At 53.3% G+C, this 18741-nt stretch overlaps 1 protein-coding gene across 2 annotated transcripts in view; it reads left to right on the top strand.

Moving 5' to 3' along the window:
* Nucleotides 1-1311: 1311 nt before the first annotated feature.
* The window catches only part of OLFM1 (olfactomedin 1), a 31564-nt gene continuing 14134 nt past the window's right edge, over nt 1312-18741 (top strand). Inside the window, exons 1-2 of one of the 2 annotated variants that reach the window (XM_088177495.1) lie at nt 1312-1903; nt 14219-14368. In XM_088177495.1, the coding sequence (XP_088033621.1) occupies nt 1838-1903; nt 14219-14368 (216 nt within the window). In that variant the 5' untranslated portion in view covers nt 1312-1837. Of the gene's footprint in view, nt 1904-12256; nt 12517-14218; nt 14369-18741 lie in introns of those variants that run through there. The other variant, XM_088177494.1, reaches the window with a different exon arrangement.

Below are 18741 nucleotides of genomic sequence, written 5' to 3'. Positions count from 1 at the left end.
CACACCCTGAAATATTCCATAATATTTATGAGGTGAAAGTGGGGTTTGGAAAGAATTCAGGGGGTGAGTGAGAGACAGAAATTAGGGGGAAAGCTGAGTGTGGGGTGGGCACTGCCTGCAGCCCCTGGGGCACCTGCAGGGGACAAAAGGATTCTCACACCTCCTGCTCCTGGAATTCCTTTGGAGAGGATGGAGCTCGGAGCCTTCCCGGGGGCTGCCTTTGGGGTTTTGGGGTTTGGAGTTTAGGGTTTTGGGGTTCGGGGTTTTGGGGTTTTGGGGTTTGGGGTTTTGGGGGGATCAAATCCCTGGGCACCAACCCCTTGCCCCGAGGGACCCCTGGATATCGGGGGGACACAGAGAGGGGGTTAAGGATGGGAATAAAGGATGGGAATTTAGGATGAGAATTTAGGATGGGGTTAAGGATGGGAATTAAGGATGAGAATTTAGGATGGGGTTAAGGATGGGAATTTAGGATAGGGTTAAGAATGGGTTTAAGGATGGGAATTAAGGACAGGAATTTAGGATAGGGTTAAGGAGGGGAATTAAGGATGAGGTTAAGGATGGGGTTAAAGATGGGAATTTAGGATAGGATTAAGGAGGGGAATTAAGGATGAGAATTTAGGATAGGAATTAAGGATGGGAATTAAGGATGGGATTAAGGATGAGAATTTAGGATGGGGTTAAGGATGAGAATTAAGGATAGGAATTTAGGATGGGTTTAAGGATGGGGTTAAAGATGGGAATTTAGGATGGGGTTAAAGATGGGAATTTAGGATGGGGTTAAGAATGAGAATTAAGGATAGGAATTTAGGATGGGTTTAAGGATGGGGTTAAAGATGGGAATTTAGGATGGGGTTAAGAATGAGAATTAAGGATAGGAATTTAGGATGGGTTTAAGGATGGGGTTAAAGATGGGAATTTAGGATGGGGTTAAGAATGGGTTTAAGGATGGGAATTTAGGATGGGGTTAAGGATGGGAATTTAGGATGGGGTTAAAGATGGGAATTTAGGATGGGGTTAAGAATGGGTTTAAGGATGGGAATTTAGGATGGGGTTAAGGATGGGAATTTAGGATAGGGTTAAGGATGGGAATTTAGGATGGGGTTAAGGATGGATTTAACCCCCTGCTCCCCGCGGGGTCCCCGCAGCACCCCCCGCGCTCCCGCGCCTGCTTTTCCCCCTCTCCCTTTGCCGTGTTTAGTTAAATTTCCCCCGCCTTACTTGATGTCACATCCTGTTCCACAGCCATCCCCTGCTAGTAGCCAGCCCTACCAATTCCTTTCTTTTTCTTTTTTTTTTTTTTTTTTTTTTTTTTTTTAAATCCCCTGTCCTCTCCCCATCACCCCCCTTTTCCAGGCAAACTTTTGGCAATAGCAGAGATAATCACTGCGTGCTCCGCTGAATTCCTCTTCGCAAATGTCTTTGGAGCAGGGGAGCCATTAAAAAAAAAAAAAAAAAAAAAAAAATTAAATAAATTACCAGACAGCCAGCACCGAGAGCAGAGGAGAGAAACTGGGATCCCAATAAATATGCAAAGTGAAGGCTCTGCTGAGCAGATTTCTGGCATCGCTTCCCGAGGGTGCTGAGAACCACCCGCAAAATCAGGCTGGTTTTTTTTTTTTTTTAATTTTTTTTTGGGTTTCATTGATTTTTTTTTTCCGTAGCGTTTCGTTGCCTTTTTTTTTTTTTTTTTAATTTTTTTTTTTTAATTTTTAAATCTAAATTAAAATATTAATAAGAATAAAGGAGTGAGGAGGCAGCGAGGCTCGGGGACGGCGCAGGGGAGGCTCGCCCGGAGGTGATCTGTATGCGAGCTGCCTAGAACGGGGTGCGAGAGATGCAACCGGCAAGCAAGCTGCTGACCCTCTTCTTCCTCATCCTGATGGGCACAGAACTCACCCAAGTAGGTCCATTTGTTCCTTTCCCCACTCCCACCCTCCTCTCCCTTTTCTCCCCAACGCCATTTTCTGCTAAAAAAACCTCCGGAGCAGCGATGAAATCTGCGGGGATGCTGCACCCCCGGGCATCACCTGTGCCCAAGCCGCACACCTGGGAATCGCACCTGGCCATCACCTGCGCTGGGGGACCCCCGGCATGGCTGGAGAACTTGGGGTGGGTGTTGGGGACACCTTCCCCCCGGTCACAGCTGGGGGATGCGGGACCCCCGTGCGGGGTTTGGGGCTGGCCCGGGTGGCCGCAGGGACAAGGTGCGAGTGTTGTCCCTCCCTGTCACCCCTCGTGTGGGGGTAGCTGTGCTGCTTTTAGGTGACATTTAAATGTCCCTTGATGTTTCCATCTGTGACAGCCTGGTGGGAGATGGCAGCAGGTTATTTATCCCCCTCTCTCCACTCCACCTGCTTTTTAAAATTTTTATATTTTTTTTTTGGATTTTCATGCTTTGCTTTGCTGTCCCAGCCCCTGGGCTGAGTGAACCGTGGGGGGAGGAAAGGAGGCACCAAAAGCCTCTTGCAAGTGGAATTAAAACTCCATTTGACTTCTTGAAGCTGGCTGGGGAGAGGCAGGCAGGGTGGATCGTCTTTTGGTTTGTTTTATTTTTATTTTTATTTTTTTCACCAGTCGCTGAGGAAAGGAAGAAAAAAGTAATTGCAAGAGGATGCTCTAGATTGTGGTGTTAATTGTGGTGCTGCCTGGAAGCACAAAAAAAAAAAAAAAAAAAAAAAAAGAAAGAAAGAAAGCAAGCAAAAGCAGCTATAAATAGGAGGGGAATGGAGGCTTCTTAGTGTAGCAGCAATTAGCAGCTGGGCTCTCATCCTGGATCTTTATGGAGATCATTTTTCCCTTTCTCCCGGTGACAAAGCTCTCGCTGTCACTGCCCTGGTGCTGAAGTTTGAAGCCTTTTTGGCTTTGCACCCTGCGAGGATTTCTGCTGCCCCCAGCAAGGAAGGGCACAGAGCTGCTGAAGGCGCACGGAGGGAGGCAGAGCAGCCCGGAATGAGGGGCAGGGAAAGGGAGAAATGCAGGGGCCGTGTGGATGAGGATGGGCAGGGGAGGAAGCAGCAGCAGCATCCCTTTGTGTGTGTGTGTGTGTGTGAGGATGCTGAGGCCGCGCGCATGCGCCGAGCTGGACAAAGAGCCTGGACCACCAGGGCAGGGCTAGTGCTGGCCACAGTGCCAGGGGAATGCTGGGGATGGCACCTCTGTGCCCCTCCAGCTTCACACAGCACCTGCCTGCTGGCACCCCCTGCTCGGCCTTGTCAGCATCGGTCCGCTCCGGGAGGGTTTTGAAGGAAAAACAGAGGGAATAACAAGGGAAAAAAAAAAAAAAGGGAATTAAAAACAAAGAGAAAGCAAAGAGAAAACAAAGCTGCTGCCCTGCCTGGCTGCCTCGTGCTCTCCTCGCTCCCTCTGGGACTGCAGCACCTCAACTTTGGCAGCAACTTTGGATGGGAAGCCAGCTCTGGGTTTGGGGCTGGGCAATGCCAGTGCTGGGCAGAGCGCCCTGCCCTGCTGGTGGCAGGAGCTCTGAGCCCCCCTGCTAAAGCCTGGCTTAACTGAGCCACCCTGCTGGGGCTGGTTTCAGCTCTGCAGTGCCCACCTGGGCAGGTGGCCGTGCCAGAGGTGCCCGCCTGGCACTGCAGAGCCCCGAGCTCCTCATTGCCGTGGCACAGCCGCCAGATGCAATCCCCAAATCCGCCTTCCAGCCCAGGCACCGCCCAGCTCCGTGTGCTCCGCGCTCAATTCCGAGCCAGGCTCGCATCTCCTCGGTGTGGGGGAGCCCCTGCCGTGCCCTACAGACCCCCCTCCATGCCCGGGCAGGGTTTGGGGCACACGGGATGCTGATTTGGGCAGCTTTCCCTGCTGGTGCAGAAGCTGCTGCTGTCCCCTCCTGTCCCCGGCTGCAGTGACAGCCAGGCCAGCTCTCCCACGGAAGGAAGGGATGGGGGGAGAGCTGGCTCTGAAATGGGGCTGGGGGCGTGAGCAGGGGCCTGTCCCTGCTCTGGGGAGGCTGGGGAAGCTCTTGGGGAGCAAAGGGAGTTTTCTGTGAGGTGCTGCAGCATCCTGGGGTGTCCCCCCAGGAGGGAGGAAGGATGCTGAGGGTTGGGGGCTTGGAGATCTGGCTAAGGTGGGGGTGGTTTCACCTGGGTGAGACAAAGGGGGAGCTGCCCCTAAACCCCCCCGGCTCTTTGTGCTGTGCCCCACGGGCAGGGCTGGGGCGTGCCAGGAGCCCACAGCGAGAGCTGCACGAGTTCCTGGGATTTCTCCTCCCTGAGTCGCTTTGTGCCCGAGCTCTGCTCGGCTCAGAACCAAACCCTGCAATGCCCAGTTCTGGCTGGGTGCAGGGGCAGGATTTGGGGTGCTCTGGGCACCCTGGGGTGCAGCCCTTGGCTCTGGCTGGGCACCGAGCCCTGGGCAAAGTGTGAGGTTTCCTGTCCTTGTCCTGGTTTTGGGGACAGCCAGGGCAGCTCTGCTGTGCCCATGGAGGGGCAGAGCCAAATTCTGCTCTCATGGATCTGCCTGCCAGGAGAACAGAGCTTGGGGCTGCTCTGTCTGTCTGTCTGTCTGACCTGTCCTTTTGGCCCTTTGCTGGGGTAATTTCAGTGAAAACCTCCTCAAAGTTTCCTCAGGAGCTCTGGTGCTCCCACATCCACCATCCCAGTAATTTTGGGGACCACACAGGAAGCAACACCTTCCTGGAGCAGGTGGGTCTGAAACATTTAGGGCTTCTGCAAGAGAAAAAAAAAACCAAAAACAAACAAAAAACCCCAACTTAAAAACATTAATTGTATTAATTTCCCCATTGATTTTCCTAAAAGAACATCAAGTCCCTGTCAGGACTGCTTGCAGGGGAAGGCAGAGCCCTGCCAGGGCTCAGTCATGCCCAGCTCAGTTCCCTTCTGCCCATGGAGAACTTCCCAGTGCCCATTTTGGTGCCCGGGCTCTTCCTCCCCCTGCCAGGGACACACGTGGAAAGGGGACAGGATTAAGCTGCAAATCTGCAGCCTGGAACAGGAGGCAGCTGCCTCATAAACCAATTTGTGTCTCATCTCACTAACTTCAGCTCCAACCAATAAAAATGAGAAGGTAATTTCCAGCCCTGGGTTGTATTTATTGCTCGAGTTATCAGTCCTTGTAATCAGTATTAGCACCATACGTAATACAAAACTAATTACTATCAGAGAGAATTAAACAGAGGAGGTGCTGGCAGAGGGGAAAGCTCCTGCTGGAGCTGGGAGGGGGAAATGTCACCTTTGGGAACAAAAAGGGAACAAATCTGGGACACCCCAGGAGTGCCCACCAGGGATTTGTGGCTTTTTGGGATACCTGAGAGGATGGCTCAGTCAGGCAGGGGAAGGGTGGGCTTGGAGAAACAGAGACTCAGAGATTGCCTTGGTGCCAGCAAATCCCAAATGTGGGGCAAGAGCAGCTGAAAATCCTGATTTTCCTGTTTTTGTGGACTGTAGCTGTTGGTTGTTACACTGTCCTGGAGCTGAGCCCTGCTCCCAGTCCCCAGACTGACTTTAGTTGGATCCTGACCCTTTTTCCTGCTCAGGGACCCCTTTTGTTCATGCCTAGGGACCTTTTTCCCTGCTCAGGGACCATTTTTCCCTACACATGATCCTTTTTCTCTGCTCAGGACCCTTTCTCTCTGCTCAGGACCCTTTCTCTCTGCTCAGGACTCTTTTTCGTTTCTCAGAACCCATTTTCCCTGCCCAGGGACCATTTTTTCCTGCTCAGAACCCTTTTCTCTGCTCAGAACCCTTTTTCTCTGCTCAGGGACCCCTTTACCCTGCTCAGAACCCTTTTTCCCCTACTCAGGGACCCTTTTTCTCTACTCAGCACCCTTTTCTCTGCTCAGGGACCCCTTTCCCCTGCTCAGGACTCTTTTCCCCTGCTCAGGACCCTTTTTCCCTGCTCATCACCCTTTTTTCCAGTTCAGGGACCCCTTTCCCCTGCTCAGGACCCTTTTTCCTCTGCTCAGGGACCCTTTTTCTCTTCTCAGGACCCTTTTTACCCTGCTCAGGACCCTTTTTCTCTGCTCAGGACCCCAGTCCTGTTCCCAGCCCACCCTCCCCATGCTGGAAGGATAACAGAGGCTTCATCCCTGGGCCAGCAGCAGAGCTGTGTTTGCTAGAAAGCAGCAACAGAGCAATCCTTACCCGGGAAGTCACTCTGGCAATGGAGGTGTGTGCCTGACCCAGGGAAATGTGCCAAAAAAACTAAAAAAATAAATCCTCCTCCCCACCAGAGCATCCAAAACTGGGAACCTGGGGAACCTGGGCTGGTTTGAGGGGCTCTGCTCTGCTGGGAAATCCTGGGTTTAATAACAAGAGCAGCTTTAGCTAAACACAGATTTAGGCACGTGAAGCCCCATGGAGGGGATGTTTCTTTCCAGAGTTCTTTTTTTTTTTCCAAAGGAATGGAGAGGTTTCAGAGTGTTTTTCATGCAGTGTCCACAGCTGGGATTTCATTTTCCAGAGCACCTTGGGCTGCCTGATCCCAAAATGTGGCTGTCTCTGGAGTCAGCCACGATTTTCACACAGAGCTTTAGCAGGAGCTGGCAGGGATCCCCTTCATCCTGGCCACTCTTTGAGGTCCTAAATTGCCACTTTCCTTCCTCCCTTCACTTTTATTTTCTTCCCATCCCTATTTTCCCATGATGAGGGGAAAATTTGTTCCGTGATGTGACAGCATCCATCTCCTGGAGTGAGCTTTGTGCGAGTGGAGGTGGCAAAAAAAAAAAAAAAATAAATAAAATAAAAAGACAAAAACCAGGCAAAAACCTCAGGATATTCGGGATTGTGCCCCAAAACTGAGGGAAGCTGGGTGCCATTTGTGGCTGTGAGGGCAGCAGAAGGTTGTGCTGTGCCCAGAGGGGATGGGGACAAAAGGTTTGTTCCCCCAGGAGGGGCTGCAGGCATTTTGGATACCTCAGAATGAGGGGTGCGAGGAGATTTATGGAGAGAGGGATGAGAAATCTCCTCCTCCTGTTCAGAGCAGTCTCCCTCTGTGGCTCTGTGGTGCTGGGCACAAAGCAGAGGGCACAGAGTGGCCTCAGAGCCCTGGGCTGGCATCTCTGTGTGCCCAGCATCACTCAGCAGCCACTCAGTGTGGTGCCAGGGGGCACAGCCCCTCAGCCTGAGCTTTTTAGGGTTTGTTTTTTGGGTTTTTTTGGGGTTTTCTCCTCCCCACAGCTCTCCTGGCCCTGTGCAGCCACACCCCTTGGATCAGCCTGGCATCAGATCCAGGAGGGATGGGAAGAGTCCCTGGAGGCAGCAAAGCCTCCAAAGGGAGGGTCCGGAGCCCCTCCAGCAGCTGCAGGAGGGAGGGAAATCTCAATCCAAGCTTTTAGGGAGGATCCCTGAAATTCCAGAGAGGACAGAGCCCAAAGTGTCCAGCCCATCCCACAGATTTCCAGGATGGAGAGGAAATTGCTCCGTGAAAAGAGCAGGATTTGAGCTGTCCCATAACCCACAGAGCAACCCTTGGAGTGCCCAAATTCCCGAGCCCCGTGCTGGAGCTGCCAGCCCTGGGATGGGCACTGGGCTCAAGGGACAGGCAGCTCAGCTGGCATCACCCTCCTGGGGTGTCACCTGAGGTGTCCCCGAGGCTCCCCGAGGTTTGGGGCTGGTAAAATGTTCTTTAGAGCAGCTCCCACCACGCAGCGAGGAGAAATTCCCTGGTTGGGGTGCCCGGACATGAAAATTTGGGAGCAGGAGGGACTTGGGCACTTCTTCTCTGAGCCAGCCAGGAGAGGGAGACAGTGACCGCCGTGTCCCCAAGGCTGCCACCCGGGAATTGTCCCCGTCACACACCTTGACCCTCGCAGGGCTCCTTTAGGCACAGAGCTCTGCGTTATCCCTTCCCGGCATAACAAATAAATAAATAAATAAAATAAAATAATAAAATTCCGCGTGGAATTTTCCACCCAGCAGCTCTTTCTGCCGGAAGACCCTGTTCTCTGCTTTTATCTCCATTTCTCTGCTAGGAAAATCTGAATGTAAAGAAAAAGGAAAAAAAAAAAAAGGGATCTTTTGTTCTTTGCCTGATGTTTGCTCGCTGCTGGCAGCAGGAGAGGAATGGAGGGGGCAGTCCTGGAACTTCTCTTTTTTTGGGGGGCACCCCCTGCTCTCGTGGGACAACAAAAAGTGACAGCAGCAAGGTTTGCTTGTGCAGAAACCCCCGGGTGACCAGGGGAAAGGTGAGCTCGGGGATTCCTGCAGATGTGGTGATGGAAAAGTTGCTTTTTAAGGACTGGGATCCAGCTGTGCTTTGGAAAGCCCCGTCAGGTCAGACTGGGCCGCTGGAGTTTGTTCCTTACTGGTTTCATGCTGGTTCCTGTGCTGTGCTCCAGCAGGAGGAAAGGCAGCTGTCCCACAGGAAATTTATGGGATTTTTGGTCAGTTTATTCATTTTTTTAACCACGCTGGGTTTTTAAAACCAGGCAGATGATGAGGGTGAGGTAGAGTTTCTGTCACCCGTGTCAGGCACCGAGTGACAAAAGTCATTGTCCTGCCCCGTGCACCTCATCCCACACCAGTGACACCAATTCCTCCCCCTGCACCCCTAAAAAAGGGGGGACAGCAGCTCCTGGGAGCCTCTTTCTCCATCAGATCTCTGCTTTGGGGCAGCTGGAATGGGTTCAGCTTCCATGGTCATGCCTTGGGGAAGAGTTGTGACCCTTGGTGTTCCTGGCAGGTTTTTAATGCATCAAGAATTTTCTAAAAAGGTCTGGAAGAAGATTTTGATGTCCCTTCCTTAACTCCCTTAATCTTGGCAGCAACAACAACAACAAAAAAATCCCCCCAAAAGTGCTGCTTTTGATTCTTTCAGAAACACTGAAAGCAGGAGAAAAGAAAGAAAGAAAATCCCCCAGGATTTCTCTTTTCCCCCCCATTATTACAGGTACAGCTCCTCTTTCAACTGACATGAAGGGGTTTCCTCCAGGGAAACAGAGCAGCTCTGCCTCCCTCCCCCTGCACAAACCCTGGGAAAAGATTCCCAGTCATGGATCCCCCTCAGCAGGGACCTGTGGCTGCTGCTCCTCTCTCTGTGCTTTGCTGTTTGGAGGAGCTTTAATCATGGCAAAGCTTCGGGAGGGAATCTGAATGAAATCACCTGCATGCACCGCTGGGAAATGAGGCTTTAGCCCAGGTGAGATTCAGGGCAAGGCACAGGAGTGATTTTTTTTTATCCCATCAAATCCAGAACAAGGCACAGGAGAGATTCTTATTTAAATACTTAAGTATCCACAGGACTAATTCTGAAGCAGATAAATATGAGGGATAAACCTCACTGACAAACTCCATTCCCGAATGAACTTTGGGATGATTGAAGTGCAGCACTGGGGTGTTGGATGTGATGGGAAACCAGAGAAGCAATCAAGGCCTGGGCTGTCACAGTGCTGAGCACAGCAGCAGCACCTGGGAGTGCAGGGAGCTCTTAGGAAATCCTAGAGATTCCTCCTAAAAGCTGGAAACCATCCAAGGATTTGCTGTTCCTGCCCCCCCCAGGCTGAAGCAGCTGCTGGGTGCTGACCCTGCAGCAGTTTTGCTGTGGGAGGGATGCAGATACCTGGGCTGGGAGAGGCTGATCCATGCAGTGGAGGTGTTGATGTAATAATCCCAAAGCAGGACAAAGTGTGGGGTTCATTGCTGATTGCAGCAGGGTGGCAGTGGATGGAGGTGCTGGGAGGGAAGGGATGGGGTTTGAGCTGCTGCAGCCTGACCCAGTGCCCTGCTGTGCCACGGGTTTGTCACAGGGACAGGATCCAGCCTGGCAGCATTGCTCCTGCTCAAACTCATCTCCATTTCTCCACCTGCTGGAACTGTTAAATGTGCTTTATTTCAGAGAGCTCCCTGCACGGGCAGCTCCACTGGGCTGTGCTGGCCCTGCTCCCTCTGCCCAGCCCGCCCGTGCTGGGCTGATCCCACATCCCCAGCGAGGGACAAGGTCCTGGTGAGGTGGGACAGCCCAGCTCAGCGGGGATGGCATTTTGGGGCTTCCTGCTTCCCTGCTCTGCACATCACCGCGTGCTGGACGGGAGCAGGCACTGCTGGGACAGGGTTTTGGGGCAACAAAACCCCCACCCCGACAATGAACAGCATTGGCACAGCAGCTCTGAGGGGTCAGGTCTGGGGCTGGGCTGACTCCAGAGGGAATTTGGTGGCTCCCAGGGCCAGGCCATGGAGCAGTCGAGGCTCTCCTGCACCCACGGCAAGGCTGGGGCTGTGTCACAGAGCAGGGGATGGCACTGCTGTCCCCTGGAGAGGGACAGGGCGTTCATTTCTGCCATGCTTTGCACAGAGAGTTCTCTTGGGGAAGATGCAGGAACTGTGGAGTTGTGCTGGTGGCAGATTTTGGTTCTGAAGCCATCGAGGCAGTTCTGCAAATGGCTTGGGGACACCTGAGCGGTGACCGAGCCCAGGTGACACTCCAGGCTGGCCAGAGAGGCCGCGTGTGCCCTTTGCAGCCCTGGGCAGGGAATTCCTGCAGGGAATGAGGCGGGAGCAGGGACGGGGCAGGCAGGGCTGGCACTGAGGTTCGGTTGATGCTTCGTGCTCAGGAGCTGCTGTGGTGGCAGGACGTGGCGAGGTGACAATGCGGAGTGTGGGGGATGCTCTGACAGCCCGCTTGGACCTGGGGACACACAGGGGACACTCAGGGGTCCCCTCAGCCCGCGGTGGCACCGCGGTGAACTGCTCCGGCTCCTTGGTCGTGGCACGGTCGCGATGTCCCTGCTGTGTCCCCTCTCTATCCCCGCTCCATCCCCTCTCTGTCCCCTCTCTGTCCCCGCTCTGTCCCCTCTCTGTCCCCGCTCTGTCACCGAGCGACCCCGGCTCGCAGCGCCGACCGCAGCCGCCAGAGGGCGCCACAGCGCCGCAGCGGGGGAACCGCGCCCCAAAAATCCCTTCCAGCCCCCCAAAATCCCTTCCATCACCTCCCCAAAATCCCTTCCAGCCCCCCAAAATCCCTTCCATCACCTCCCCAAAACCCCTTCCTCCACCTCCCCAAAATCTCTTCCACCTCCCCAAAACCCCTTCCACTTCCTCCCCAATTTTCCCGCTCTCCTCATTCCTCTCCCCCACCCAATTTATCTCCTCAAATCTTCTTCCCTCTCCCCAAACCTTTCTCTCTCTTCCCACGCCTGTTTGTGCTCAATCTCTCCCCCCTCCCCAATTCTTTCCTTTCTCCCCAAACCTTTTCTCCCAAAATTTTTCCCCTCTCCAGAAACCTTTTCTCCCCAAACATTTTCTCTCCCCATATTTTTTCATCTCTCCTTCTCCTCACTTCCCTATCCCCAAATCTTTTCTCCCCATAATTTTTCTTCTCTTCACTCCTCTTTCCCATTTTCTTTTATCTGGAGATCTTTTATCTCCAAATCTTTTCTCCACCAATCTTTTCTCCCGGATCTCTCCCTCTTTCCATCCCTCATTTCCTTTTTTTCTCCTCCCACTCCCTTCTCCCCAAATCTTTGCTCCCTAAATCTTTTCTCCCCAAACCTTTGCTCCCCAAATCTTTTCTCTTCATATTTTTCATCTCTCCTTCCCTCCCCTTCCCTGTCCCCGAATCTTTTCTCCTCATAATTTTTATTCTCTTCTTCTCTTCAGTCCTCTTTCCCAAGACCTTTTACGCCCAAAGTCTTTTATTTGGAGACCTTTTCTCTCCAAATCTTTTCTCCATCAATATTTTCTCCCGTATCTCTCCCTCTTTCCATCCCTCCACTTCCCTTTTCTCTCCGCCCACTCCCTTCTCCCCAAACCTTTTCTCCCCAAATCTTCTCTCCCTATATTTCTCTATCTCTCCTTCCCTCCACTTCCCTATCCCCAAATTTTTTCTCCTCATAATTTTTCTCCTCTTCTTCCCTTCACTCCTTTTTCCCAAGATCTTTTACGCCCAAGATCTTTTATTTGGAGACCTTTTCTCTCCAAATCTTTTCTCCATCAATCTTTTCTCCCTCTTTCCATCCCTCCCTTTTCTCTCCTCCCACTCCCTTCTCCCCAAACCTTTTCTCCCCTCCCTCCCCGCTCTCCCCCATCCCCAAACCTCCCTCCCTGCACTCCGCTGTCCCCTCCCTCTCCCTCCCTCGCCCACCGCAGTGTCCCTGGCTGGGTTGGGCGCTCCCCGCCCCTCTCCGGTCCCTCCTCCTGCAGCCGCTCGCTCCGGCGGCGGCGGGCGCAGGGACCGGCCCCGCTCGGCTCGGGCACAGCGGGCACAGCGGGCACAGCGGCAGAGCCGGGCAGGGCGGCAGGGAGGAGGAGGAGGAAGAGGAGGAGGAGGAGGAGGAGGAGGATGGGCCGGCGGCGAGCGGCGGCGGCGGCCGGGCGGCTGGCGCAGCCCGAACCCAGCGGCATGGAGCCCGGCGCCGGTGCAGAATGAAGGGTGCCTGCCGCCCCCCCCGCAGACATGTCTGTGCCTTTACTCAAGATTGGAGTCGTCCTCAGCACCATGGCCATGATCACCAACTGGATGTCGCAGACGCTGCCCTCCCTCGTGGGGCTCAACACCACCAAACTCACGGCGGCCACGGGCGGCACCTTGGACCGCAGCACGGGAGTAAGTGCGGGGGGGCGGCGGGGCACGGGGAGGGCTGCCCGGAGCATCCCGGAGCATCCCGGAGCATCCCCGCATCCCGGAGCATCCCGGAGCATTCCAGGTTCCTGGAGCATCTCCGCATCCCGCAGCATTCCAGGTTCCCGGAGCATCCCAAGCTCCCGGAGCATCCCCGCCACCGCCGCCCCGTCCCTCCCCGCCCGGGTGTCCCCCCTCTCCTTGCCCAGGTGTCCCCATGGCCAGCAGGGTCCCCCCTGCGGGAGCCGCAGCGCCCCGGGGAGGGGCAGGATCGCGGGGACATCGCGGCCAAGTGTCCCCGCGGTGCTGCGGGAGCGGGGATGGGGCGGTCAGGGCACAGGAGATGGGGGTGACGCTGCAGGGAGCATCTCTCTAATCCAGCCATGCCTCGTTCATGGCTGGGGGCGAGCCGGGTGCTCCTCCGGCAGCCAAAGGGACGCAAAGTTTCCCTGGTGGCCGCTCGGGAGGCGCGGGGAGAGCGGGTGCGGGTCCCGGGAGGCTCCTGCGCTGCGCTCCCTCCGCGATCCGTCCTCGCTGCGATGGAGATGCAGCCGGGATGTCGCCGTGAAGGGCTGGACATCCCCTGTCCCTGCTCTGCTGCAGCTTCCCACTGTGGGAATGGCAGGGAAAATCATCCCGGTCTGTCCGTCTGTCTTTCCTGGGCAGGGAAAATCGGGCACCTTCCTCCTGCAGGCTGCACGGAGCTCCGCTATGCAGCTCTGCTGCTCTCGGAGTATTCCGTGTAGTGCTTGTGCTGCTGAGCGAAGGAAGCTGGGATTTATTTTATTTTTTTTTTTCCACGTTGTCAGGGTTTATGAGATCCATTTATTATTATTTTTTCTTTCCCCCGGTTGGTTTAGCCAGGGAATCCAATTGTGCGTCTGCCTGGGCATGTCTGTCAAACGTGGGCATTTGCAAGGTGATTTGTTCTGGAGTGAAGCGGTGGAAAGAACATTTCCACTTCTGCTTGGGGACACCTTCGAAGTGTTCCGAGGCTGGGTTGGGATTAAATAATGGATTAAATAAAGGAGAATTAAGACCAGAGAGGTTTGGAGAGCACGAGGGGAATGTGCTGTCCTGGATGCTCGGGCACGGCTGGTGCCCTCAGGACTGCATCCCATCATCCCTGCTGGAATTCTGCACAGGAATGGAGGGAAGTGCTTGGTTGGGAAGCTCCTCATCCCCTCAGGACCTGGCAGGGGAAAGGGGGAATTGTGATGGAGAACAGGAGTGAAAAGGAGTGGCCGTGCACCCAGCAGAGCTGAGCTCCGGCTGCCGGCCCGGGAGGGCTCTGGGGGGCACGGAGCAGTGCCCGGCCCTCGGCAGGACCCTGTGCCCTCCCCGGGGGCTCGGCCACCTCCGTGTCCCGCTGTAAAGGACACTCCAAGCGCTCTGTCACCCCAGCAGGGCACCAAGTCCCCGCCCCGATGTGCTCAGCGCCCGGAATTCTCCCAATTCTGCCTTTCCATGTGTCCACGTTTTCCCATTTGCGTTGCCTTCGTGTTTTCAGCTCTTGCTCTCCTTTCCAGACCCTTCTTTCATTCGTCCCCAATCCATATTTTTGCATTCCAAGTGAATTTTGCCAGCTGGGCCCTCGGAGGAGTCTCCAGCACAGCTCTGCCACGTCCATCCTGTTTCCCCACAGCCCTGCCTGTTTAATTAACCCATGTTTCCCTGTGTTAATTAGGTGTTGCCTACCAACCCAGAGGAAAGCTGGCAGGTGTACAGCTCTGCCCAGGACAGCGAGGGACGTTGTATATGCACAGTGGTGGCACCTCAGCAGACGATGTGCTCGCGTGATGCCAGGACAAAGCAGCTGAGACAACTCCTAGAAAAGGTAATGCTCGACCCCTCCTGGCAAAAATGGTTCGGTTTGATGGGGTAAAAACCTGAGCTGAGCCTTGTTTTCCAGGGAAAATCCCTTGGGGTGGCTTTTCTGTGCTGTAGTTGTCTCTGTGTGTGCAGCTGAAGGCAGCAGGAGAAATCTCTTAAGTGTTTTCTGGGAGGAAAGCCTGCCCTAAGGTCAAGGGAAAACTGCTGAGATCAAAGCACCAATATTGAACTGTATCTCTAAAAAAAAAAAAAAAATAAATAAATAAAATAAAAAAGCCCCTTTTTTCATTCCGTTGGCACAAGCAGTTTCAAAGCAGACTCAGCAACAGGAGAGGAGAGAGAATTAAAAGCCCAAAGCCAAGCTTTCCTAGGCAAGGTGGCATTAAAAAGGTCAAGTAAAACCCTGCAAGCTGTCAGCAGCAGGTAGCACAGAGATGACACTCCGTGGTTTTCTTCCTAACGTTGACATCCTCTTGATTAGTTTTTAATAGTCTGCTGTCCAAAAAGATCAAAGAATCTCATTAGGGAAACATCCCCAATAACAAGAAATTTTCCAGATAATAGATTTCAGTGAAGAAATGCTGTTTCATGTGAATTTGTGCTCTTCTCTTGCAAATATGAGCTGGCTCCTGTGTTGGATATATAATTAAACCCCATCCCCTAATGCTATATTGGCCTGTGCCGTGCATGACAAAAGAATTTTCATCCTGCTGCTTTGGGGGAAGCTGCTGTATTAATTCCCTCTAACAATATTAAACCTCCACTTAACTGATTTCCCCATGTGCTGAGGACAATAAAGCCAGCCAGGAAACATTCAGCCCTAAAACAATTCTTTGGGTTGTCAGAAGCTGCTAAAAATAATCCCAACTCCAGCTTTCCTTTCTCACAGCAATAATGCCCTGGGTGCATTTGCTCCTGAGAGGCAGCAGGATTTATGAACAGCTCAGAGATGTTCCCAGAACTCTTCATAAACTCCAAAAAAAAATTCAGGATTTGACCCAATGCCCTCTGCTGATGGGCAGGAGTTGGGAATGGGAGACCTGGGATAACATCAGGAGGGTGGAAGTGCTCAGTGGGGTTTTTTTTAATGCAGCTCTCTGGCTGCCAATGGATAAAAAGTGAGGGAGGAGCAGGATTTCTGGGCATGTGTTGTGGGATATGTTACCTGCCTGCTAATCTGCCTGCATCTCACTCCCACGCTAACCTATATGAAAAACCCCAAAATAAGGAATGGGCTCTTAGTGCCAGACATCTGATCTTGATGGAGGCTGAACTGATAATCCCTGGAGGTGAAAACAACTGCAGGGCAGAGCTTCCAGCTTCCCAGGAAAGATTTCAATCCTGAAAAACTCCTTCCCTCACCTGGCGTTCTAACCCTAGCTTTGTGATGGGGAAAAAATTGCAGCTCCTGGTTTCTCCCTGGCAGCAGAGGAAGCAGCACAATGTGTCAAGAGGGGAATTGTGTTTGGATTTTCCAAGGAATTCACCCATGGAAATGATGAGGTGTTGCAGGGATGCTGCATTTGTGTGCACACAAAGCAATTACAGCATTTTCAGGACCAATCTCCATGCAGAATCTTTCGGAATTTTGAGGTTCAGAGCTGCCATCCATCCGTGCTGAGTTTGTGAGCATGTGTGTGTGTAGGAACTGCAGCTCCCGTGGCTGGAAAGGAGTGCTGGGCATCCTGACAGGTGAAAGAGGGGAGGGGAGGGCAGGCAGGGCTGCACAGAGTGTTCAGGGTTTGACACTCGAGGTGTCTGAGCTCATCCTTGGCCGGGGTACACCGAGTCCTTCCAGCCTTACACGTGGCAGGTGCTGAGCCCAGACCTTGGACTGCACCCAAACCAAGGCATCACCTCAGAGCTGCTCGTCATCACGTTGTGTTTGATCTCCAGACAGAATTGTATTTATTTGTTTATTTGTTCTGGCCCTGTTATCAGGGATAACTTCCTCCTCTGATGGTGAAACCATTTCTGGTTTCCTGCCAATCCTTCTTCTCAGCCAGCGCTGATTTCCAGATTGAACTTTTCTTTTTTTTTTTTTTTTTGCTCTGTTGGTCACCCCCAGGTGTGCACATGGGGACAGGGGCATCTCAGCCATCAGTGCCTCCTGCAAACCTTATCTGATGAACTTTCCTATCCTGAACCATCAGCTGAGCCCGTTTCTCTGCTGGTTTTTCCCCTAGACCTTGAAAATCTCCCTCAAGATTCCTCTTGCTGTTGCTGCATCAGTTCATCCCAGGGTTCATCCCAGCTCAAACCCCAAAGCTGGCAGGAAAAGCTGACCCACGGGGAGGCTTGAGCAGGGTTTAAACCATGGATTTGACCTTATAAACCTCACTGAGGTCACCAGGCCAATACTGACTCCCTGTTACTCTGCTTTAATTGTGAATCAACTCGTCAAACAGGATGACAAGAGCAGCACTGCAAGCTTCATTTGTATTAATTTCCTATTTCTACTGCTAAAAATAACTCTTTTCCCCCAGACAGCCACAGGTATCTGTCTCACATTATCTCGGTGAAAATGAGGTTTCAGGCTGAGAGAGAGGAGGCAGAAAAAGCATTTCCAGGAGATGTTTGAGGGCTGCAGCTGATGGATGGAGCTGAGGGAATTTAAGAGGCACTATCCTTGGGCCTGAGTTCATTAGAGCACTTCTGTACATGCTTCAGCCTGAGCTCCAACAGGCTCATTGAAACCTAATCATGTGCCAAAGTACTTTGGTGGATCAAGGGCATAATATGCTAATGAGGGAAAACAAGCAGATCCTCAGCTGCTGGAGCACAGGGGCTGTCAGGGATCTCACACTCGTTCCCTACAAATCTGGCCCGGATCTTGCCTGATGGAAAACAACACGGGCAACAAATACCCACTCTGGGCTTGTAAAATCCACCCCAGAATAGCACAGCGGCTAATTTTAGGCAGAGGCACGTGAGGAGGTTATTTTCCTCGGCTTCAGGGAGGAGCAGAGCCATTGCAGAGGTGTTTGAGGGCAGCAGCCTGAGAGAGATGCTCTGAGAGCAGAGGTGTCTCTCCCTCCTCATCTCCTAAGAGCCTAAGGAGCCCCCCCAAATTTTACTCAGATCTTGGTCTGTCATTACAGAAATGCTCTTTTCTGACTATTTGCAGCTGGGGTTAGGCACTAATGGAATAAATGGGATTAATTTTGCATGAGCCCTAGGAGTCGTCCCTCTGTCTGCTCCTCGGAACAATTCTGCTGCTCGACTCGAAGGATAGGCTGGGTAACTGGAATAAAAGTAGCTTGGCAGCTCAGCCAGGCTTGTCAAAGGCTTCCCTTCTCCTGCCTCAGGGCACAGAGAGGTCTTCAAGCTCCTCCACATCCAGCCCAGGTGAATTAACACCCACTGAGAGCTCACATTCCCTGCGGGAGGCACAGCTTAATGGGAGCTGACCAGGCTGAGCTCAGGTTTGCTTTTTTCTCCTCCAAACCTTGTTCTGCTCTTCCCTGCTCCTCACAGCTCCCTGAGCAGGTCCTGGGGGGGGGGGGGTCAGCAGGTTCTGGTTCATCTCTGAGGCTCAGAGACTGCAAAGAGCTTCACCTCTGCTGAGGAGCAGTTGTACAGAACTCTCCAAAACCTGCTGGCCTTTGCCGTGCAGCTCATCCATGCGTTTTTAGTAGATCCCTGCAATAGTTTCGGTGCCATCCTGAGTGAGCAGCGGGTTTTGGGATGGTTTTTCCAAGCTGGAGCTCCCACAGTTGGCATTTGCTGGCACAGGTGTCCTGCCATGCCCTCACTCTGCCACTCCAGGTGAGTGCCAGCCCCTCACGGTGGGATTTGCCAGAGGAAATGATGGTGACATTGCAGAGTGATGCCACTCGCGTCTCTCCTTCCTTCCCTGTGCCAGCTCAGCTGTGACGAGGACGCAGACAGGAGGGGATGTGACATCCAGGGGACAGGGCTGGCTCCTGCCCAGGTTTGGCTGGGAGCAGCCTGGGTGCCTGAGTCACTGTCCCCACGGACGTCACCGTGGTGGTGGCACTGCTGGGGGGGGTGACGTGGCGGTGGCAGGAGCGGCACCCGTGGGCTGAGCCCCGTCACGTCCCCACCGTGTCACAAACACGTCCAGCCCCTCTGCAAAACCCTGAAATATGGCTCAGTGGAAAAGAGGAGCTGACGTCAGGGCCCCTCTCCCAGCCTGGAGAACAGGAGGGAATATCTCCATAAATCAGATGGCAGCCAACCTTCAAAATCAGGTCAAGCCTCGCTGGCGTTCCCCTCCCCTGCTCACACCTTCAGCTCGGTTTTCTCACTGAGAGCCCAGCCAAGCTCCTGGCACCTTTCCCCTGGCCGGGCCAGCTCCTGCACTGCTGGGCTACCAACCATGCCTGGTGCTCCCCAGCTCCAGGATTCTCTCCC

The sequence above is a fragment of the Sturnus vulgaris genome, chromosome 22, assembly GCF_052056855.1.
Source record: "Sturnus vulgaris isolate bStuVul1 chromosome 22, bStuVul1.hap1, whole genome shotgun sequence".
NCBI lineage: Eukaryota > Metazoa > Chordata > Aves > Passeriformes > Sturnidae > Sturnus > Sturnus vulgaris.
This window is presented reverse-complemented; position numbering and strand designations above follow the sequence as displayed.